The sequence below is a fragment of the Myotis lucifugus genome, unplaced genomic scaffold (genome assembly GCF_000147115.1).
Source record: "Myotis lucifugus unplaced genomic scaffold, Myoluc2.0 scaffold_349, whole genome shotgun sequence".
Taxonomy (NCBI): domain Eukaryota; kingdom Metazoa; phylum Chordata; class Mammalia; order Chiroptera; family Vespertilionidae; genus Myotis; species Myotis lucifugus.
Window position 1 is genome coordinate 504,247 of NW_005871397.1, and position 24,919 is coordinate 529,165.

Here is a 24,919-nt window from a genome sequence, read left to right on the forward strand (position 1 = left end):
CAGGCCACATAAAGGTTAAGCAATTTGCCCAAGTCACACAACTAGCTTGGGCAGAGTTGTGACAAATCCAGGTGTGACTGACTCCAAAATCCATGTTCTTTCCACGATACCAGGGTGTTGTAAGATATTTGTCTGGGTATTCTTTATGCTTACGTCATCACTTTAGCCTCTTCAATGAAATCCTCCTCAGACATGGAGCCTTCGTTGATGGCCTTGATAGCTACCTGGAAATGTGCTCGCCATTCACCTAAATGGACCACACCGAACTGACCACTTCCGATCTCCTTTACAAAAGCCAACTCAGATGGATCTATCTCCCACTTTTCTGAAAAGCAAAAAAATAAAATAAAAATCCATTTTATAAGTAGGGAAAAGCTTGCTAAAATTTTAGAGCTAGAAAAGATTTAGGGATCACCTAGATCTAGTCTCTTATTTTATAGAGAGGTTAAAAAGTTTACACATGATTGAAGAGGGCCTACAATCATTTTTAATACTCTCATTGTGGCTTAAATGTGTAATTCCAGAATTCAAGTTTAAAAATACAAGCTTGAGCCCTCGCCAATTTGCTCAGTGGATAGAGCGTCAGCCTGTTTGATTCCAGTCATGGGCACATACCTCGGTTGCAGACTTCTCCCGTCCCAGGCCCTGGTCAGGGCTCATGCAAGAGGCAACCAATCAATGTGTTTCTTTCACATTGATGTTTCTCTGTCTTTCCCTCTCTCTTCCACTCTCTCTAAAAAAAATAAAAAAGAAGAAAAAATAAATCAATGGAAACAAATATCCTTGGGTGAGGATTTAAAAAAAAGAAGTAAACATACAAGCTTGAGCCTTAGCTGGTTTGGCTCAATGGATAGAGCATCAGCCTGTGAACTGAAGGGTCCTGGGTTCAATTCCAGTCAAGGGCACAAGGGCATGTACCTTGGTTGCAGGCTCAATTCCCAGCCCCAGTTGTGGCACGTAGGGAAGGCAACCAATTGATGTGTCTCTTTCACATTGATGTTTCAGTCTCTCTCTGTCTCACCCCCTCTCTTCCACTGTTTCTAAAAATCATTGGGAAAATATCCTCAGATGAGGATTAACAAAAGTATAAGCTTGACTTACTTGGAGAAGAATTATAGATATTAAAATATGCTTTCTCTTTTCAGAGAGAGCCAGGATAAAACACAGTTCTGTGCCTTTCCAAGCTAAACCTACCAAAACAAGATCTGGGACCTGAAATATTCATGTCCAAAGTCTGCTTTTGTCCTAGTGAGTAAACTTGTGAGACAACGTTTGGGCTTCCCTCCCCCATTTCAGTTCCTTCTACTGCCCATTCTCATTCCTAGAGGGCTTTTCTGCCTTGGAAAAGTCTAATCAATCCATCTGATAAATATGTCCAATGTTGAGATTCTAACGTGTGTGTGTGTGTGTGTGTGTGTGGGTGTGTGTGTATGTTTGAAGTGACATTTATGTGACTACATATTTCTCATCCTATAGAACAGTGATGGCGAACCTTTTGAGCTCGGCGTGTCAGCATTTTGAAAAACCCTAACTTAACTCTGGTGCCGTGTCACATATAGAAATTTTTTTACATTTGCAACCATAGTAAAACAAATACTTATATTTTTGATATTTATTTTATATATTTAAATGCCATTTAACAAAGAAAAATCAACCAAAAAAATGAGTTCGTGTGTCACCTCTGACACTCGTGTCATAGGTTCGCCATCACTGCTATAGAAGCAAGTCAGAGGGGAAAATGTTTTTTAAAAACCTCTTGAAAACTGAGAAATATCAAATCTTTTGAATCTCTTTTTATATAGCAATACCACCATCTGCTGGAACTTTAAAATAATGCATTTAAAAGAATTATAAGAGTTAATGGCTCTTACAGCTTTGCAAAGTGCTCCCCCTCCAAATAGCAAGTGTGTCTGAAAAGTAACATGGGAGGACATATTCATGACCTTGGGATTGACATAGGTTTATTCCGCAGAATGTAACCATAAAGGAAAATATTGACAATTACACTTGTAAAAATGCTGTTCATCAAATAAATCTTATTAAGAGAATCAAAAGGTAAGCCACAGACTGGGAGAAAATATTTCTAAAACATGTAGCCAACAAAGAATGCCTATTCAGAATATAAATAAATTAGAAAAAGTAGATAATCCTATTTTTATGGGTTAAAAAACCTGAACTTTCTTTTTTTCTTTTTGTAATCATTTTTACTTAATTGCAATCTTTTTTTAAAATATATTTTTATTGATTTCAGAGTGAAAGGGAGAGGGAGAGAGAGATAGAATCATCAATGATGAGAGAGAATAATTGATAGGCTGACTCCTGCACGCCCCCTACTGAGGATCAACCCTGTGACCCTTTAGTCCATAGGCCGACCTCTATCCACTGAGCCAAACCAGGGAGGGTTGAACTTATTTTCTCACAAAAGAGAACACCCAAATGGCCCCCAAACCTATGAGAACTTGATCAAAATAATTAGTCATCAGAGAATTGCACATTTAAACCATAATGAGATACCACTACACACTTACCAGACTGGCTAAAGTGAAAATAAAACAAAACAAAAACAAAAACCACAAGAATGCCAAATATTGGCAAGGGGGGAAGGTATGGAGCAGCTGGAACTCCGTATACTGTTCATTGAAATGTAATTTCGTTAAGCTCTTTGGAAAACTGATGAAATCTAAGTGCATATCCTATGACCCAGAAATTCTACCCTTAAGTATATATACAATATTGGAGTATAAATGTGTACTGAACTTCATCAAAAGACATACAAGAATATTCATAATATATGAGACAAAAATTGGTTATAACCCAAATGGCCATCTAAAAAAAAAAATCCATTGTGGTATAGTCATGCACCACACAACACAATGAAAATGGACCAACCACACCCAACACCATGAGTGAGCTGATGTATGGACTGAGAGAAAGATGCCAGGCACAAAAGAACACATGGTGTCCAATTCCATTTAGAGTAAAGTAGGCAAAACTAACTGAGCAATAGACTAATAAATTGTACACTGTTCTGGATGTTAAAAATTGAGTTTAGTTTAAAAAAATTAGGGCCATTGTAACTTAAATTGCTAATGGTGGAACTTTTATTATATACTAGAGGCCCGGTGCACGAATCCATGCACAGGTGGGGTCCCTCGGCCTGGCTGGCAATCGTGGCCAATCAGGGCTGATCGGGACCAGCTGGCCAGGGGCAGGGACCCCGGGAGGTTGGCCGGCTGAAGGAGGTTGGCTGTGGGAGTGCACTGACCACCAGGGGGCATCTCCTGCATTAAGAGTCTGACCCCTGGTGGTCATAGCAACCCGTTGATCAGTCGTTCAGTTGACCAGTCATAACGATTCCTTAGGCTTATATATATAGAGAGAGATAGTATTTATGGGCAAGGAAAGAATCCAGGTACCCATAACACCCTGAAATCACTCTTCCATCTCAATTAACATAGAGACCTTGAGTCTTGGTTACCTGTTACACAATATAATTGTGTTATCATTTTTCCCAGTATATTCTGAGTCCCACTAATGAGAGAAATTTAAAGGAATAAAGCATCACCAAATTAGAACATGGGATTCTTTATCTCTATGTATTCTCACAGATTTGCAAATAACCCATTTGCTAGAAAATAGTTAAAATCAAATTTTGTCCAGATTTTGTGCTGTTTAAAAAAAGGGATGCGGACACTTTTAGCAGTTCATTTTAACAGGTTCTCTTGGAGAGCATCATTTCCCAGAAACCCATATTACCAGAGAGCAACAGCCCAAATACTCAAATGAAAAGAACTATAATTTATCAAAAGGGCTCTTAATAGTAAAATTTGGGGTAAAAGTGAAACATTTCCCCCCAAAGTTTAAATTGTCCTTAGGAGATGCATATAATTAAATATCTCAGAAGGGGTTTTAAACTTTGAGAAGGAATGTAACTCAATAGACATCTCAGAGAGCGGAAAACTTAAAGAACATGGAGGGAACTTGGGGTAAATTCTTTACTGGGTCTGGTGCTTTACTGGAGCACATGTGTCTACTTTACCATAGCTAAAACCAGCGGTGGCTGGCAAACAGCTGCCCATCAGCCCAACTGGGTAACGGAGGCGGGACATGAGACCTAGGGAGAAAGAGAAATCAGCATTTCAAGCCTAGTTACTAATATAAATAACATACTAAATGATAGTACCATTCTTTACATAAATAAGGCACTATCCTACTTAGTCTGTTTGCTTATTTTTCCCATTTGAAAAACATTTTTCATTACATAAGATATCCTCATTGAACACAAATTAAAGAATTCAAGAACATACAAAGATGAAATAAAGATCCCTCACAAAATATTAACATCTGGAGAAGTACTATTGATGAACATCTTTGTAAAAATCTCTATAGGCATATTTGAAAGACTATACACATCTAATACATTTTACAGAAATATAAATGTCTTGCTATAAGCTTATACAATCAACAGGTAACTGATGTATACCAATGACTATAAATAGACCTTAAAGTTATTTCCAAGATTCCCCTATTGTAAAATATGCTGTATGATCTTGTATGCACCTCTCAACTTATCGCCGTAGGATAAATTCCTTAAAATGTGGTTTCGTGATCAAAGGGTATCTACCAAAGTTGTACCAATTTATTCAACTAAACAGCGCTTAAGTGTAACCATTTCCCTATTTTACTTTTTGAGAGTCGTTTATTTAAAAAAAAATAGCATTGGAGCCCTAGCCAGGTAGCTCAGTTGGTTAGAGCATCGTCCCCAATACATCAGGGTTTGGGTTTTGATCCCCAGTCAGGACACTTAAGAATCCTCAGTGACTCTGAAGACCTAATTGAGGTTCAAGCCTTCATCAAGCTGGGTCTCTATAACACGTGGTCCAGACAAACATAAAAAGAAATTTCCTTAAGACCCCAACACTTTCCTCTAACTTAAAAGGTTTTGTCAAATGTTTTTATGCTGTGAATTACTACCAGTGGTGTCATGATAGTCTATCTCTCTGATAGGAAGAAGTCTGTCACTGTCTGCATTGCCATTACTTCTGCTAAGGAGATGGACGGTCATGAGCTCAATTCACCAGAGGTCAAGAAACAGACAAGATAGTCATGGGTTTTGATGCACAACCTCTTCCAAAAGTGGACCCTCCAAAATATTCCCCAGTGACATGATTTGCCTCTTTCTGGAGGTGATGGCAGGAGTTGTGTGCAGACTCCGGATTTCATAGGTTCAGTGGCTCCAACAGTTTCAAAGATTTATGGGAGTTCAAATCTCAGTTCACACACTAAGTGACTGTGTGACCTTGAGCAAGTTACCTCACAACGCATGCCTCAGTTTCCTCACCTGTAAAATGGAGATAGCAACAGCACCTACCTCATAGGATTGTTCTGAAGGTTCAATAAATAAATATACATAAAAGCATTCAGAACAGGGTCTGGCCACAAGTAAGTCTGCAATAAATGAGTTCCTTCTGGGTCCCCTGCCTTTCTTCTTATCACCCTTCTTTCTTGTTGCTGTATTTCTTTTCTACTTATTTTCTCTTTAATAAATAGCAGCCAGCCTGGCCGGCGTGGCTCAGTGGATAGAGCATCAGCCTACAGATTGAAGGGTCCCAGGTTCGATTCCGGCCAAGGGCACATGACTGGGTTGCGGGCTTGATCCCCAGTGTGGGGTGTGCAGGAGGCAGCCAATCAATGATTCTCTCTCATCATTGATGTTTCTCTCTCTTTCTCCCCCCTTTCCCCTTCCTCTCTGAAATCAATAAAAATATGTTAAAAAATAATAATAATAAAAATAAATAAATAGCAGCCATTGTTTTAAGTTTTCAAGTCCCACTTTTCATTGTTTTTATGGTTTAACCCAGGTTTTTTATTTTAAAAGTTATCTATATGGTATTTTATATATTGTAAGAATAATTTATGTATATGGTAATAAAAAAATTAAACCTTAAAGCAATTTATAAAGCAGGAAAGAAAAGCTTCCCATATCCAAATCTCCTTCTCCCGAGGTAAACCTTAACAGTTTGTAGTCTGTTATAACCTTATCAGTTTAAAAATTATTACCTAAATGTCAAGTTTTTCTGTGTACACATATATGTGCAAATGTGTATTTTTTCAAAAATAAGACTACACACTAAATATATTGCTTTGTACTTTTTTTTTTTTTTTTTTTTTTACTAAATAACTTATCACTAACATCTTTTCATGTCGGTACATCCTGATCTACCTCAGTTTTGTTTTGTTTTTAACCTCACCACCAAAACCACTCAGTTTCTTAAAGTTTGTCTTTGAAGGAAGGAGAAAGAGGTGTGTGAAGGGGAAAACTCAAAACTGGTCTCCTGATTCAAAGGGCTACCCTCCCTGGCCCCGCTCAGAAACGTCACTTCCTCTCTAATCAAACTCCCTTGACCACCTGGAATATTCATGAGAACTCATCCCATTCCCATAAGTGGATAAAATGTCCTTGGATTTATTCCTTATATTTAGAACCAGTACAATGGAAAAGTGGCCACTTTCCAAAAGAGATTTTATTTTGTCAATACAACTTTTCATGAGAAAAATCTAAAATAGTATTGTATGACAAGAAGTCAAAAAAATATGAAAAGTTACAGTGGGTTCCAAATTCTATAAAACTGAGGTAAGAGGATTCCCCCATGGGCTCCAAGTGGTCTAGCAGAGGTTGATGAGGGCTGAAGGCCAGAGATGTGATTGCAATTGTGGTGAACTTTCTGGAATCCTACATCTTTCCATAGATGATAGGCTTGTATGAATAGCAATTATTGCAAACAATAGCTGGGGGTGGGGGCTAAATATGCCTCCAGTATATTTAAGCCAAATTGTAATAAGTGAAAGGCTGCATCCTGTGTAACATCTTCTGTTCTCCAAACAAGAAAGAACAGAGAATGAGAGCAAATTTTCTATTGTAATCTTCTAAAATAGAGAGCAAATTTATGGGGCAAGGAAAAGGAGGCCATTGGGACATTGGAAATCCTATTACATTTAGCCCTGCATAAATTTTAAGAACAAATGTATAATGAATGACTCAATAGCCTTTGCTTCTCTGTCATCTATTGCTTTTCTAACTTGGCAGAAATGTAAAAAAATGACCTATCTCTTGCTCCCTGACTAGACAACCAAAGAAGCGTCACTGAAGGGAATTGTTCAGAAGCACGTTGTATTTCGAGCTCTTACACATTTTTGCAGGGATATGTGTAAAGTGTCTAAGACCAAAGATGCATTGCCCATCGAGAGCCTGGCTGACTCTCCCAGCCTGAAGTTCCTGACTTACCAGCGGCGTTGTGCTGGTGATACCAAATCAAGTCAGGGATTGACTGAAAGAGGTGCCTTTCAGCCACGTACCACTCTCCGGAGTCATTCTTTTTAATCTGGTAATGTTTGATGGTAGGCTCCATGCTTCTACAATCAATAAAATGTAAATTAGTAAACAAATAAAAGGTCACTTGGGAACTAAATCAATTCATTAAGCAACAGGGCTCCACCTCTCAAACCCTTAGCCTGGCAACACTACACACCGAAGCGCGGATTGGGTTAAATTAAACAGGTCCCTCCCATCCCAGGAGAATTCCTCAGCTGTCTTATTGGAGCCTTAGAATCAAACATAACCTCAGCCAAAGTCTAGGTGACAACAAGATCTCCTAATGGGCACGTGAGTGTTTATTGACTATCAAGTATGTTATAGGAATGAAGAAATGCACTGGGAGGGGTGTGAGGCGATGTGAGACAAAGAAGGGAGGAAAACCAATACAGGGCATATTGATGAGCAGCTCTGCCACGGGCAACCGGAGTTTAATCCTTATCGGAAGCTGAGAGACTGTGGAACACACCTTGGAATTGTCCCACTAAAGTACAAAGAAGCCGAGGTCTTATCCACCAGCTCCTGCTCCCCATTGGGGGAGGGTGGCTCCTAGGATGTTAATCCTCAGGCACGTCCGGCCGGCCTAGCCACGGGGACCATGCGTTCCCTCACCCAGAGAACATCCTTGGCAGAGACACAGGAAGCTTCCTGAGGGCAGGTGAACTCCGCAGGTAGACCCAGGATAGACAATGGATATGAGGAAAGCACCACCAGTTGGGCAACAACTCATCAAGCCTCCTCACTTGATGGTTGAGAAAAGGAGAAGAGAGAACTTAAGTAACACCCGATGCCACACACAGATCTTGTTAGGGATACAAACTGAACTGGTCTGTCCTAATTTCCAGTCTAGTAATCTCCCTATGCGGGGCTCTCGCTTACATCCTGTAAGTGACGGTGCCTCCCTGAAAAGGGCGGTCCCAGGAGTTGTTATTTCTACAGTGACCAAAGTCCCCATGGCTTACCTCCTATCTCTCGTAAACACGGAAATTGTGTAGGATCCCAAATGTCTTGAATCTCGGACAATAAATGCACCTTCTTTGGACTGCAAAACAATTCATTCATTGCAAGAGTTTACATTTATCAGAAAGGAAGACAAACCCACATCTCAGTAATGAAAACCAAAGCCATACTGACTTAGGATAAAAGCCTGAGACTGTGTTTACAAGTACAGGCTTAGAAATAATACCTATAAAATAACATACATTTAGGACAAAGATTTTTTTGTATATATGAGCATCTTCAAACTTTGCCCCTAGTTTTCCTAAGCAAAATCCTGCATTTGACAACCATGTATACCACCATTTAGTTATTTTTGTTACATTGATCAGGATGATAGATGGAAACAGCTGATGAGTAGGATGAACAGACAGAGTTGTACTTTGGAAGAAAAGAAAGAAAATGACAGGTGGGGGCAAAGGAGGGAGGGAGAAATGCATCTGAAATTGTTGGGATCAGAGAGGGAACGGAGACCAGAGTTTGTAATAAGGAAGAAAAGGGAATAAATTTGGGGGAGTCGGGAGAGAGGAGCGAGGAGAGCCATTCCAGTTGCTCTGGGTATGGGAGACACAAAAAGGGATACGGCAAGAGGAAAGAACATTATAATAAGTTTGATGTTAGATTATGAATTGCATCTCCACTGACATTTTTGGAAAATCTCAATAAAGCTGCGAATTGCTTTTAAATAATCTTGAATGTTGGGCAGTTTTATTTGATTTTTTGTGTGTGTGTTTGTTATTTTAAAATGCTTCTGCTTTATTGAGGGTGTTTACACTTGTGGAGAGAAAAATATCTCAGAATCTTGTCAAAGCCATGAAAGTTTACACCCGTGAAGTGCTGCCAATAAGTTGCTTGAGAGCTGCACAACCCACAGTATGGCCTGGCCATCAAGGTGACACAGTCCAGAAGGCAGTCTCCTTTTCCTTCCAGATGCTTACCAAGAGACAAGCCCCATTTCCTGCTCAAATTGTCAAACCAAAGAACCTTTTATGGTAAAATCTAGCTCTCTCTCCAAATGAAAGGCCTAAATGTGAAATCTTTAAAAACATTTAAAATAAAACATACAATTCCTTTATTACTTCATGAGAGAGAGGAATTTCTTATAATAAACAAATAAACAAAAAAGCAGAGATCATAAGAAAAATATTGAGAGATTTGGTATTAACATTTTTAGAAATTCTGTATAAGAAAACAGCATAAAGTTTTTTTTTTAAGCCAGAAACCAGAAGAATATGGTTGTAACACATAACTGACAAAAGATTTGTATTCAGAATATATTTTTAAAACACGCATTAGTCAGTTTAAAAGACAAATACACAGAAAAGTGAGCAAAGACTATTAATAGGCATGTAACAGCAGAGAAAGCCCACTGGCCCACAGACACATGAAAAGTTACTCAATCGAGATGTTTATCAAAGAAATGCACATTTCAAAATATATATGAAATTTCTTACTCAATGCCAGGCAGATACCAAATGTTGGCAAGAATGTAGGAAACTAGTTTTCTCATTCCTTGGAAGAGTTTCAACTAGTACAAGTACTTTGAATCATGATTTGATAATATCTAGTAATGTTAAATGTGCACATACCCCTGACCAGACCGTTCCATTTCTGGGTATAATTGAAAGAAACCCCTTCCTTTGCATATCAAATGAAACATACACAGAAGTTCTCTGCAGCACTGTTTGTGATAGTAGGAAATTAGAAACAATTGAATGTTTATCACTAGTGAAATGGATATGTTTGGGTATCCTATATAATAAAAGCCTAATATGCAAATTGACCAAATGGTGGAACGACTGGCAGAATGACCAGTTGCTATGATGTGCACTGACCACCAGGGGGGCAGATGCTCAATGCAGGAGCTGCCCCCAGCCCACAGGCCCCAGGCCAGCCAAGGCGTGTGCCAGCCCCCCACCACCACCACCGATCATCGCACCACCGATCGCCCCACAGATTGGCCCTGATCACTGGCCAAGCCTAAGGACCCTACCTGTGCACAAATTTCATGCACCAGGTCTCTAGTACTCATATAATGAAATAGTAGACAGTAGTTGCAAGAATGTGTTTGATCTATCTATACCCTTTTGAATAAAATTGAAAATATAATGCTTAATTTAAAAAATCAACACATATGGCCTCCTTTATGTTAAACGTTAAAACACATAAAATAACACTACAGTTTGCTTATTGCACAATCTATGATAAAAATGTAAACATAGGGACAAAATGGGAAATGTTCTTCTACCGTGATTGCCTCTGGGGAGTGGGGGAGGACAAGAAAGATGAGAGGATGGGCTCAAATGTCTATTTCATCAGGAAATGTCATGGCCAGATGTGACTGCATGCGGTGATATCTAGGCTGTGTGTGGGTTGTCACATAACTCCCTGTCCTAGCCTGTGGGGAGGTCAGACCCTCGCCCTGTCAGGCTTCCTCTCAGATGCAGAACCACTCACGCTGAACCTGCACAGCCATGTTACCTGTGATCACCTGGCTCACCGTGGATCTACTTCTGGACTTCCCTCCTCCGGTTCTGCTCGCCTCTCATCCATCTTCTTTGCTCATTCTGGACCTACTAAGATCACTTTGAAAGCCAGGACACCACCTTTGTGGCACTCTCCATTTCCTCCTAGCCAGTGAAGCCAGGCCTGGCCTCCAACCTCCATGCCCACTCCCATGAGGTGAGCTCGGTCTGTGTCCCTCATGCTCTCTCTGCATGTCCCCCAGCTGTTACCTGGACCCTCCCTGTGTCCTGAGCCATTCCTGCATTGGGTTTTTAGTTACAGAACTGATTCTTTCTCACTTATATTTCTAGATTTCCTCAACATCCGACAGCAGTGTGTAATGACACAAATACCTTGTACGTACTTTCTAGTTTTGACTCCACATGTACCCACAGTTAATGTTTACCGTCAGTTGGAAATTTAAACTCTATGCCAGTGATGGTGAACCCGTGACACGCGAACTCATTTTCTTGGTTGTTTTTTCTTTGTTAAATGGCATTTAAATATATAAAATAAATATCAAAAATATAAATCTTTGTTTTACTATGGTTGCAAATATCAAAAAAATTCTATATGTGACACAGCACCAGAGTTAAGTTAGGGTTTTTCAAAATGCTGACACGCCGAGCTCAAAAGGTTCGCCATCACTGCTCTATGCAGTTTTGTTTTGTTTTAACCTAAATGATCAGTCTTGACCAAGCTTGATATTTTGGCTACCTTACTCTTCCCTTTGTTCCCAAAGATCAAAGAAGGTGCAGCACCATGTATTTTTTTATTGTGTTTTTAATGAGCCTAAGCTAAGCTCATGAGGATAGGGTGTATATTTGATTGGCACTGAAGCAAAGGTGTTTGGGCCATTCAAATATGGATTGTTCGGTAGAATGCACTTTGGAGTAGATGAGGGAGTTGTAAAATGTTGGTGTTGAAATCATTTCAGAAAAATGTTTCTAAAGTTATAATGAAAATCAATAAAAACATAATCTGATACAAGGACAACTAGTGTATATCAAAAAAATGTGTAGAGAAAAAAATGTGTATAGAGATGAAATTATAATACTTTAAAACTAAAAAGAACAGGAAGCAATAAAACTTTTTAGTTGGGTCTTTCTTTACAATGCAGCCCTCATGGAAATTTTGAAAATATTCAGATTTATTCAAGAATAAATTGAATTACCTCTTGTCTCAAAAGACGTTCTGCCTGATTTCTGGTAATGTTTCTATGGTACCACCTGTAAAAGCAATAAAAATAATTTTTAAATTGTATATTTCTTTTTCTTTTTTTTCAGAAAAAAGAAAACACCCTGCTCCATTTCTGTCTTAAAAACTTACTCCAGAACTGATTTTTAGAATATAGAGTGGGTTTTTAAGTTCACATAAACAATAATGTACTATTATGGGCCAGTTAATTTAGTTTAGTGGAGTTTTATTAGTTGCAAGTTTATTCTATTATCTCACTTCAACTTCCTGGCACACACTTAGTATGTAATTTTGAAAAATTTAACCTCCTAAAAATTTCCATGAAAGATATGTGGTTAAGAAGTCGTCATCTTCACCCTGGCCAGTGCGGCTGGGTTGTTGGAGTGTTGTTCCACACGCCGAAAGGTCGTGGGTTTGATTCCCATGCAGGTCACATACCCAGGTTGCGGGTTTGATCCCCGGTCAGGGTACAGGGGGCAACTGATCAATGTCTCTCTTTCTCTCTCCCTTTCCCTTCCTCTCTCTCTAAAATCAATAAAAATATATCCTCAGGCGAGAATTTAAAAAATAAAAAAGAAGTCATCATCTTCAATAAACACTTCGTTGAGTTTTGGTAGACAAACTAAAAAAATACTTGTTTCTTTCTTCTCAGGAAGTTCTTATTTGCATGTTTTTGTATGTGCTATGTTACCTTTCCAAAATTAAAACCCACTCTAACTTACGTGACTTTCCCAAGTATGTTACTTTGCAGTAAAGTGAGCAGTTTAGTGAGTGGAACAATCTATATAACCCTGCTCCACACCCCCTCTCCGGCCCCATCTTTCCTCATTCCCTGTTCACTCACTGAGCTTCGCCACTTGGGATTCCTTCCTTCCTCAAATTCTCCAAGTCCTCTTCTGCCCCCTGTCTTTCTGCTACCTCTCTGCATGAAACATGTCACTATAAGACTTTAGAACAGCGATTTTCAGCCTTTTTCATTTCATGGCACACACAAAAATTCTGCAGCACACCAAAATATATATTGTGTATTTTGCCAATCTGACAGAAAAAAAAAATATGTAAAATTTTGACTCATTCACACTGGATGACTATTATTGTGTTGGTTGTTGCCCTTTTTTTTTTTTTTTTTTTTTGACAATCTAAAGGAAAAAAGGTCAGTGCCCCCTGACTAAATAGTCAGTTATTGCATGTTTTAAAAATTCTTGCAGCACACTGGTTGAAAATCGCTGCTTTAGAATACCAAAGTGCACACAGTTTTCATAATTAAATAATATTATAACTTAAACATGAAGTTTTGTATGACAATACCTAGTCAGTAAGCAAACATGGTACAAGAAAGAAAAAGGAAACAGAACCAAAAAGAGAAAAAGAAAAATGGAAAAACTTTCATTTTAAAACAAGATTTTAAAAAGCAACTAGTTTAATATTACCAGAAATACTATTTTTAAGGACAGTGGAAGGAAGAATGCACATATAGCCCTGCATTGAGTCATAATGGGTGGGCCAGATGGTAGCTAAATGAAACTCATACCTGACTTTGAGGATGGAATCGATCTTATTACATGGACTTCCCCTAACCTCTAGCAGCAGAAAGCTGCCACTAAATTAGGATGGTCAGGTATTAAAAATACTAATGCCCTTAAAAGGAAAACGAGCCATAGATAGTAGGGATGATTAGGGATGATTCTAGTAAAATAATATGACTATTTATCACTAATGGGAATAAGAGTAACTGTGATGTTCAACTGTGATTATCATTTAGTACTTTTTAATGAATATTCATAGTTTGAAGGGAATTTCAAGGTGAATCTGAGACCTCCTGTTGTAGAAATAGAGACATGGGGAATCAGTTTCAAGGGGCCCCCACTGGCTAAGTTGTGAAACATGGGTGCTAAAAGGAGAATAACAATTATAGCTCAATAAAATACGTTGAATCTGTGAAAAGTAAAGACTGCATAATGGAACTTCAAATAAGAAAAAGTTAAGATAAAATGCATTTTTTCTAAATGTTTTTCACTGGCCATCATATCAGTGTTCATTTTGTTGCTTTGTATTTTATTTATTTATTATAGTGATAAATAATATAAGTAAATAGGTTATTTTGTTTAAATGTAAATTAAAAATCTGTGTGTATGTCATTAGAATGACTTCAAAGTTGTAACCAAAGAGCCAGATACAAATATAGGAAGAATTTAGGATTCTTTAAAATAATGCAAGATTCCACAGCCAATAATGAGATTGGATGAATATAACTTGGGAGGTTGGGCATGTATTGCAGAATTAAGTCAGATGGCAAAAGTTAGAAGAGTTGTGTTTGTTTTTTTAAATCAGTAAGGCTGTAACTTACACCTAGACAACACTAATTATAAAACTGATACCAAAGGATGTGGGCCTGGGACTTGGGGCAAGGCTTCTATTGACATATTTTAAAAATCCAGCATATCCAACTCTGGTTGAGTACAAACATCTTGTGTAGAGGTAAGCCTCAGGTCCCACGCCCCTGTCTTAGATTTCCGATCAGTAAGTAACAGTATTGTGCTCTTGAGTTTTCAACCTACAAACCCTCTTCAACCTGAGAGGGTAAGTCTGCTTCTCTTAGTAAGTGACTTTGTAACCCTGAGAAGGTTAAGCAGTCAGTGCAGAGATCATGAGATAAATCAGACTTATATAAAGTTCAGGATAATCAATGTTTGCTATTTAAAACGTCTATAATTTTAAAAGAATCTGGCATATTGGAGTTTTGCCTCCGGTTTAAAATTTATAATTAATCTTTTCTTGGTATTTGAAGTTTAAGGGAATTTGACTCATTTTTAAAATATTTGCATGGTTAAGAGAACTTGATTTATTAGATTTACCTAGGGTTCGATGAGATTCACATGTGTTTAATTTATTAGATTTACCACATAAGTTAAATTTATTAGATGTCCAGGATCATGGAAAGACTTACAAAGGGCTATGGCAGTTGCAAATTTGTCCTGTCTGGCATGTGAAGTACTAAAAAAAGAAAACTGAATGTATTCAGTTTATTAATTCAGTTAAATGTTTCAGAAAATTTAATCAGCTGAACTTATAAATAGGACTGATTGTTGAAGGACATTTAATATGTTGAGTCTGAAATAAGGTAATTGTTCATATTTTTTCATATTTATAAAGAGTATATCATGATTTACAAGTTAAATTTGAAGGCTTACTGAAAACTAGGTTTTTACATTGTATTGTTGATAATTGGATATTAATTTAAAACCAAAATAGCCATAAACATTTCTACTTATAAATGTTCCCCTGAGATGTCAGAGCCCACATTGACACAGCATTCCTTCCCCTGAGGACCCCCTACCACCTTTAGCCTCAAGTCACTTCCTCAGAAAGCCTTCCCCAACCAACATCTAAATTATACCTCCTTCCCCATTGTTTGCTAAATTATACCTCCTTCTTCATTGTTTGCTAAATTATACCTCCTTCCCCATTGTTTTCTCCCAGTGTCCCACACTGTTTCTTCCCAACACTACATATTTATTTAAAATTTCATATTTATCTGTGAATTTGGAGTTGTTTAATATCTATATCCCCATGAAGCTGTAAGTCTCATGAAGCTGGGACTGCTTCTGGGTGTTCCGTGTTGCATCTCCAGTGCCTGAGAAAGCTAACACCTGGTAATGCATAAGTGTACAATAAATAAAGATCGAACAAATAAAGTGATTCAGGGGACTGAAGTAACAATGACAGGTATTACGAATGACATGGAGTACGCCTGCAATACTGGGCAAGGTGTTTCAAACTGTAAATGCCTTTCTAGTTACTTTCACAGTTCAAGGAAATAATGATAATTGCTAGAAATTATTGAACATTTACTCTGTACTGTATGGGACAGGTATTATTCCCCAGTTTTCAGATCACTCGGATGTTTAGAGACATTAGGCAAGTGCCTGCAGCCAAAGCACTAATCAGTGGTGATATGAGGATTTGAACCCAGATTTCCCCCAATTTCTATGTCCACACTACAGGACTTTGACCTAGGGCAGTAATTCTATACAGTCATTAGAACAGTGCTTGGCACATAGTGAGTGGCTGATAACTTTTAGTGATTATTATATCTATATCCTAACAAATCTTTTTTTTAAGAAATAGCAATAAAACTAAAAAGCAGTCTTCCTATAATTGGAGTTATTAAAGAAAGTAACTTTTAAAGACACGTAAATCAAGGCCCAAGAAAGTGAGATGGTTATTCTAACCTCAGAGTAGTTTTATTCAAATGATCCAATATCTATAATATAAACAAGTTGTTGAACTGGTCTAAACAGGGGCAGCAATGAGCAAATTCATTGAAAATTTTTAAAAAAGGAAAGGAAGATTGCTGGTTAGTGATTTTCTATTCACTAACCCCCAGACACTGTTAGGTACCTTTATACATGTCTCCTTTAACCTCCTGGAAAAACCAAATTGGGATTCTGGTAGATAGATAGATAGATAGATAGATAGATAGATAGATAGATAGATGATAGATAGATAGATAGATAGATAGATAGATAGATAGACAGACATAGAAAGATAGATAGACAGACATAGAAAGATAGATAGATTTTTTAAAAAGCCTTTTTTTTTTTTCTTAGCGGGAGATTTCCAAACAAAACTTCCCTGACCTGGCTTTCAAAGAGACCTATTTGTGACTCATAGATACAGAGAACAATTTGATATTTGCCAGTTGGGGGGGGGGGGTGATTGGGAGGATAGGCGAAAAAGGTAAAGGGATGAAGAAATACAAATTGGCAGTTACGGAATAGTCACGGGAATGTAAAGTACAGCATAGGGAATATAGTCCATAATATTGTAATAACTATGTGTCGTGTCAGATGGGTACTAGATTTATCAGGGTGATCACTTTGTAAGTTATATAAATGTCTAATCACTGGGTTGTACACCAGAAACTAATATAACAATGTGTATCAACTGTAATTGAAAAAATATATATATTAAAGAGAAAAAAGCAAGAGGGTACACAAAAACAGAGAGAGAGAGAGAGAGAGAGAGAGAGAGAGAGAGAGAGAGAGACCTGTTTGTGTTGGTCAGCTTTAGTGGAGATAGTGGTGACACCCCTATGGGCCATCCGTGAGTAACTGTAGACAGTTGTGGAAATGTTTTCCAGGGAAGGTGGGTTCAGCCACGAAGGGCTTTGTTTGACTGAGTGGAGACTGGAATTTCGGAGCAGAGCTAAATGACGCAGGTCAAGAGAGGGGAGTGAAGGAAAGGAGAAGAGAGAAGAGACCCTCTAATGGGGCCAAGGAGAGTGACGTGGGAGAGAGATCTAGCTTGAGACATAGCTAATAGAGAAGTCTGGTAAGGTTACGTTGATGTGTCATGTATCCTGTGGTCATCCGTCACCTGTTTCTCCCCTCCAATAAAGGGTACGTTATTCACCAATTCTTTAAAAATTGGATTTGTTTTAGGGAAGGGATATGCTGAGTCTGGCCTGTAGGTGACTTAAATTAGTAGCAAGGTGGACCAAGGGGGTTCTCTCATTCAATTTGTATTTGCTCACTGGTTCTCAGAGAAGCACGGGTCTTAATGCCTCCACTCATTACCTACTGCCACCTGCTGGAAGCATATGTTAATTGCAAAACAAGTATCTAAGTCGGGGGAGGGCACTCAAGAACTCAAATTGATCCTGAAGTTATAAAAGACTAGGACTACTCCCAGCTCGGCTACTCTCTACGTATAAATTAATCTCTCCACCGTAGTTTCTGATCTGCAGAATGAGGGATTAAACAAGTGATTGCTAAGATCTTCCAAATCCATATAACAAAAATAGATTTCTAAGCAGGACTCCAGCAAACATGCCAAGAGTTCTTCCAAACTATACTGGCCTCGTTCTCATCTGCAACTATTTCTAAAACATTTCAAAACAGGAGCCAAAATAGAGTAACGTGTCTATAAATTAAGTCCAATTTGCCACTCATTGAAAATGTAATGTCCTTTTAAAAATAATTTTCCATTTAGGACACATAGTAAAACAAGTGCAAGACGAGTGTTTGGTTTCATGCTGTCACTGCCAAAACAAAAAAGAATGGCTACACAAACCGAAACAAAAATAAGTTTAAGAAAAAGAAGTTTCTGAATCAACCATTGTAAGGATCAAAGACCTCTTGAACTAGAGCTGCCGAACGTGTGACTTTCTTTTCCTTTTTCAGACCGAAAACAGTATTTGAGCTTGTAACCTGACAAAATGTAGCTGATTTTCATAGATTAACCATAGAGCGTATTTTGGAAGACACTTACTCATAAATTTCTAAATTGGTTAGTTTGTTTTCAGCCACGTAGTTGCTTGGAATAAAGCCTTCATTCCTATAACAAAAGACAAAGCAAAAATAAAAATTTTGCCAAGTTTCTAGCATTATAATGGCAACAATTCTTATAAATGTCAAGGCTGGAAGGGAAGTCAAATTCATTTTACTGATGAAGTTGTTAAAAGAGGAAAACAGGTTTTTCACTTCCACATTTAACTAGAATCTCAAAATAATAAATAGTAAGATTCTGACTTATCATGTGAGTAGTTTAAAGGTGTCTTATGACACCAGAATCTTTTTAGAGAGAAAAAGGGGCATTTACATGACCACTGGGATGTCACAGTGACCAGGTTAACAGCAGCTCAATTACAAAGATAATGTTTGCTGCAGAGCATTCGATAGAGTAGATATTCTAGTTTAGCCACGTCCCTATTACAGCAACCTGATGAAGAAATACTTGAATGTGCCTTTTTTTCACAAGGAGGGGCATTTCTCTAAGACAGACACTAAGCAGGGAAATTGCTAGGACACCAAGCATGTGCGTCTTTCAGTAGACACAGCAAATTGTCTAGAAGGAAGATACACCAATTTACCCGCCCTTCCGCAGGGTGAGGAATTCCCTTTTCCTACATCTACACCTTCAAATTCCATTTGAAATGACAAAAAGATCCCCAAGACATATTATTGGGAAATAAAAGCAACTAATAGAACAATGTATAAAGTGTGATAAGGTTTAGATAAATTAAATCTGCAAACAATACCATATATTTCAATATGTGCATGACAGTGCATTGAAAATGATTTACTAAATGAATAACGGTGCTTATTTTTGAGAACGTTGGCATTATTTATCATGTTTTCATATTATAAAGAACTATATGCACTTATTAACTTTAAAGTTAAATATTAATTGGTTGGTTGGTTGGTTGTTTAGGTCTGAATCATGCCAACAGGCCACCTGCAGGAGTCGCTATTTCCACAGTCTTAAACCCACTGATAACTATTCCCACTGAAATATCTCTATCACATGTTGAGTCACACTAAGATTTGGAAAGACAACCAAATAATCAGGAAAATATAAAGAAAGAGGTCATGAGCCCTAACCGGTTTGGCTCAGTGGATAGAGCGTCAGCCTGCGGACTGAAGGGTCCCAGGTTCAATTCTGGTCAAGGGCATGTACCTTGGTTGGAGGCACATACCCAGTGGGGAGTGTGCAGGAGGCGGCTGATCGATGTTTCTCTCTCATTGATGTTTCTAACTCTCTATCCCTCTCCCTTCCTCTCTGTAAAAAATCAATAAAATATATTTTTTTAAAAAGAAAGAGGGCATGAAATATAAATACTTCTGATATTTACATACTTATAATCTTCAAATCTTGACAAAGATCAGAAATCAATGCCAGCATTCTCTCCCAGAGAGCCCAGAAACTCCTCAGAATCCTTCTCTATCCAGGACTTCAGTCAGGCATTAACCATCTATTGCAACTGACACAGTGAAGTCTGTTGGCATCCCAGGGTCTTTTTTCCCTTGTTGCTTAATTCAGCACCTACTTCCAAAACTAGTCATTGTAGAAATATGAAAATAAGGAAGAGCCTGTTTCTGTTCCTGCCTTAGAGCCTAACAGGAAAAAACAAACAAACACGTCCAATTCCCAGAGAAAGTGTAAATCAGAATAGGAACCTATAGGAATTATTATCCCCACTTTATAAATAAAGACATAAAAACTCATTAAAAATAGAACTAGCTTGTGATCCAGCAATTCCACTTCTGAGCATTTATCTGGAAAAAAAAAAACACAAAAAAACAAACACTAATGTGGACCCCAATTTTCATTGCAGCATTATTTTCAATAGCCAGGACATGAAACCAACCTAAGTATCCATCAATGCAAGAATGGATAGAGAAAATGTGATATGATAGATAGATAGATAGATAGATAGATAGATAGATAGATAGAACGGAATATTATTTGGCCATACTAAAGAATTAAATCTTGCCAAAACCGGCTTGGCTCAGTGGATAGAGCATCGGCCTGTGGACTGAAAGGTCCCAGGTTCGGTTCCGGTCAAGGGCATGTACCTGGGTTGCGGTCACATCCCCAATGGGAGATGTGCAGGAGGCAGCTGATCAATGTTTCTCTCTCATCAATGTTTCTAACTCTCTATCTCTCTCCCTTCCTCTCTGTAAAAAATCAATAAAATATATTAAAAAAGAAAAAAAAAAAAAAAGAATTAAATCTTACCATTTGCAACAATGTAGATGGAACTTTAGGGCATTATGCTAAGTGAAATAAGTCAGAGAAAAAGACAAATACTGTATGACCTCACTTATAGGTGGAATCTAAAAGGTATTTTACATTAAAAATTGAAAGCTCATAGACAAAGAGAACAACTTGGTGGTTGCCAGAGATGGGGGAGTGACGTGGGGGTGGGAACAATTGGTGAAGAGGGTCAAAAGATATAATTTCCAGTGACAAAATAAATGTCCTGGGAATGTAATGTACAGCATAGTGACTATAGTTAATAGTACTGTTTTGCATATTTGAAAGTTACTACGAGACTAAACCTTAAAAGTTCTCATCACAAGAAAAAATATTCTGTAACTATCTATGGTGACAGATGTTAACTAAACTTCTTCTGGTGATTGTTTTAAAATATATACAAATATTCAATCACTAGAGGCCCTCGCAGCTCCGGCTTCGTCAAGAAGGTCATCTGGAAGGTCATTCCGCTGTTCAGCCATTCGGTTGATTTGCATATTATGCTTTTATTATTATAGATTATGTTGTACATCTGGAACTAATGGAATGTTATACGCCAATTACAGCTCAATTTCAAAAAAAAAGAGAAATGAAGTCCTGCTGGTGTGGTTCAGTGGTTGAGTGCTGACCCATGCACCAAGAGGTCTCTGGTTCGATTCGCAGTCAGGGCACATGCCTAGGTTGCGGGCTCGATCCCCAGTGGGGGGCATGCAGGAGGTAGGAGGCAACCAATCCTTGTTTCTATCTTCCTCTCCCTTCCTCTCTCTCTAAAATCAATTTTTAAAAACATATCTTTTAAAAAAGAAATGGAAACTCAGACAGGGTAAATGACTTGCCCAAAGGACAGGATAGTAAGAGGCAGCATTGGGATGTGAAGCCAGGTGTATCTACTTCTGAGAGTCTGCTGAAATCATGGTGCTAGTATGCCCTCCTACGCATGGGGAGCTGGGGGGACAGGTTTAATTTCACACAGAAGGAAGTTATAAACCCAGAGAAACTGAGCCAGAAAACAGCCCTCTTGATGCTTCAGACGTCTGTAGGGGATAAAAGAGGAGGTATTTGATAAGGACCGAGCCACCAGTCTTACCCCCAACGGTCTCTTGCCTTCCACCAGTGAGTGTCATGCTTCTCCAGGATCAGGTACTCCTCTGCTCTCTTTAATGCTAAGTCACAGGGCTCTCTGGGCAGAAAATCATAGAGTGCCATGACTCGGGTCTTCTCTTCAGCAACCTCAGGGGGCGGGAGGGGAGGCAGCGGCTTGCGTTTTGACGGTTGCACACGGCCCCTGTTGGACTGTGAAAACCAAGCAGTGAGTAGCCGTGCCACTGTTTTAACAATCTATACTGATCATGATCTGTACTAATCAAGAAGAGGCATAGAGCATCTTTGCCTGCTGCCTCCCTTCTCCCATCCAGCTGTGCCAGAGCAGAAGCCAGGGTGGGATAAACGTAGGAAATGACCAACTATAAAACAACTTTCGGATCCAGCAACACACTCATCGCTTGGAAATTTTCAAGATCACACATTCTGTTGCCAGCATTGCATTGATTTTGTTTTGGGTTTTTTTTACATTGGATATTTTTTTCCCTTGATTTCTTCCCCAATAGTTTCACTTTATCTTATGGGTTTTTTCTCTCTTGGAAAAAGAAAAGCAGCTCTTTTCTTTCAGGTGCTGTAAGCTTGTGTTTGGCTTTACCATGCTTCCTAAGAACACTGTTTCTCCCAACACTGGACTGAAAACTAATCCTGGCCTCAAAAGGGCAGTAGCCAGAATACATTTTTTCCCTATTCACTGTCCAGTTTCAAGTTCTTCCAAAATATAGCTGAGCAGGCTATGTTAACTGGTCTTTTTTTTCTTCTTTTAATTTCTTCTAGAAAATTCATTTGCTAAATGTTTATTGAGCCCTTATTATGTGCCAAGCGCGATACTAGGTTCTGGGCATGGTAGCAAACAGTACCTACTAGAGCAGATCCTAAAAACGCAAGCTTCCTCGACCCCCACCCTTACCACCCATCAAGATGATACTCACTTGCTTCTTACTTCTCAATTCACTGAACCACTGTCTGCGAGGCTGAATGTATTTTTCTGAGAGTTCTTCATCATTGCTCAGGCTTATTTGTGTTCTCACTTGCCTGACATTAAAAAATAAATAAAAAAATAATCATGTTACACTAGATCAGCGGTTCTCAACCTGGGGGTCGAACGACCCTTTCACAGGGGTCGCCCAAGACCATCGGAAAACACATATATAATTACATATTGTTTTTGTGATTCATCACTATGCTTTAATTATGTTCCATTTGTAACAATGAAATTGGGGGTCACCACAACATGAGGAACTGTATTAAAGGATCGCGGCATTAGGAAGGTTGAGAACCACTGCTCTAGATCATCCCAAAACTAGTACAAAAAATCCAGGTCTCTTTCCCGAGGCTTTTTTAATTATGAAGACCATTTCCTTGGGAAAGTTACTATACCTCTTAGAATTTAATTTTTCTTATCTGGAAACTAGAGGTGCTAAGAGCACATAGAGTTGTTATGAAATAAAATTGAGGAAACATGTCACATGCCCAATACAAAGTCTGGTCCATGTTAAAGGCATAAAATTATAAACATGATCATGTAACACTCTGTATCAGGCACAGCGTTACTCATTGTACATGCATTACCTCATTTGATAGCATCTATTGTTATAAGTAGACATGATATAGTAATTAAGAGCATGAGTTCAAATCCCGGCTCTACCATTTCATAGTGTGGCCCTGGGTAGGCAATGTAACCTCTCTAAGCCTCAATTTCCTCATCTGTGAAATGAGGATTGTAAAAATCCATAGGTGGCTTTGAGAGTTACTTGAGCTAATAAATGCAAACCTCTTAGCACAATCTGACATATGGAACACTCCCATTAAATGTTAGCTGTGACTGTTTTCATGGTGCTTTGGATTTTATTCTTATACAATCATTTGCTGGACACCAAAGTATAGTTTTGGTGGAGATAGTCAAATGAATAAGACAGAATTCTTGCCCGTAAAATTATACAGTGGAACACAGACATACAAATAGGACACATGAAATAAATGTTAAATAAAGAACCAAACTGCATGCTTTGGAAAGACAATCGAAGGAGCAATTAAACCCAAAAGGATTAAGAAAGGATCACAGAAGGCCTGACATTTGATCTATGGCTTTAAATAACTAGGCATTTAAGAGGGGAAAAAAACGGGAGAAGAGTTTCCCAGGATAAGGCAACAGCAGATACAAAGAGACATGGAGACTCGAAACTGAACGCATTCATTTCCAAGTAGTTGGCCTCGGAAACAAGACTTACCGCTTCTGCACGGAACAGCAACAGCAACAACAGAAAATCGACTGGATGGTATTATCTGAAAAGCAGAGCATTCTCAACTGTTAGAAAGCCATGGGTCCATGATAGCCGATAGATGAGACTGGGGTGCTATTCCAAAGGAGGAAATCCCCTATCACTGCAGGGTGATGGGAATTATTATAAAACGTATGCAAAGTCCGACCATGCCCTCCTTCACCAGCGGAAGGAGAAAACCTGCCACGAAAGCAAGTTACTGGCACCCCGACCAATGTGGTTTCCCTTCTCAGGCTCTTCTCGCCAGGTCTGGTTTGTGCAGTTTCCTCCGTCTGCGAATGATGACCACTACGCTCTACCTTATCTTGGTCAGGGCTAATGTCAGCTAGCAAACGCACAAAAGAATGGACTTCCACCACATTCTCCTAGAGAATCTGCTCACAGTGATTTTGAATTAGGTCATCACATGTCCTTAAAAAATATTTATTATATTTTATATCCTATACTAATAAAAGACAAACATGCAAATTGACCGTACTTTTGCTACACCTTAAGCCATGCCCACCAGCCAATCAGAGCAACTACATGCAAATTAACACAACCAAGATGGCGGCCGGCAGCCACAGAGCTGGAGCGAGCAGGAGGCTTGCTTGCTCCAGTGATGGAGGAAGCCAAGCTTCCCTGCCTGCCACGGCCTGGCTCTGAGCTCCACTGAAAGCAACAAAGTTTCAATTATAGAAGGTAAATAAATCCCAGAATTTTAAAAAAAGAAAAAAAGGAGAGGCTGGGAGCTTACGTCTCCAGGGTGCTTGCCCAGGCTGAAAACAGCCCTTAGCCCCTCACCCAGACTGGCCAGGCACCCCAGTGGGAACCCCCAACCCTAAAGGGGGTGTGGCCAGCCTGAAAATAGCCATCAGCCCCTCACCCAGGCTGGCCAAACCTCCATGGGGTGAGGGTCCCCACTGGGGTGGATATCCTCTGAGGGGTC

The 24,919-nt window shown here is 38.8% G+C and overlaps 1 protein-coding gene across 1 annotated transcript in view; it reads right to left on the reverse strand.

Moving 5' to 3' along the window:
• Positions 1-24,011, reverse strand: part of TXK (TXK tyrosine kinase) — a 39,242-nt gene extending 15,231 nt beyond the window's left edge. The window contains exons 1-9 of the mRNA XM_006101273.3: positions 23,941-24,011; positions 22,642-22,744; positions 21,699-21,904; positions 18,344-18,409; positions 12,048-12,102; positions 8,335-8,414; positions 7,286-7,413; positions 4,040-4,114; positions 154-325 (exon numbers count right to left, since the gene is read on the reverse strand). Coding sequence (XP_006101335.1) covers positions 154-325; positions 4,040-4,114; positions 7,286-7,413; positions 8,335-8,414; positions 12,048-12,102; positions 18,344-18,409; positions 21,699-21,904; positions 22,642-22,744; positions 23,941-24,011 — 956 coding nt within the window. The remainder of the gene's footprint in view (positions 1-153; positions 326-4,039; positions 4,115-7,285; positions 7,414-8,334; positions 8,415-12,047; positions 12,103-18,343; positions 18,410-21,698; positions 21,905-22,641; positions 22,745-23,940) is intronic.
• Between the last annotated feature and the right edge of the window lie 908 nt (positions 24,012-24,919).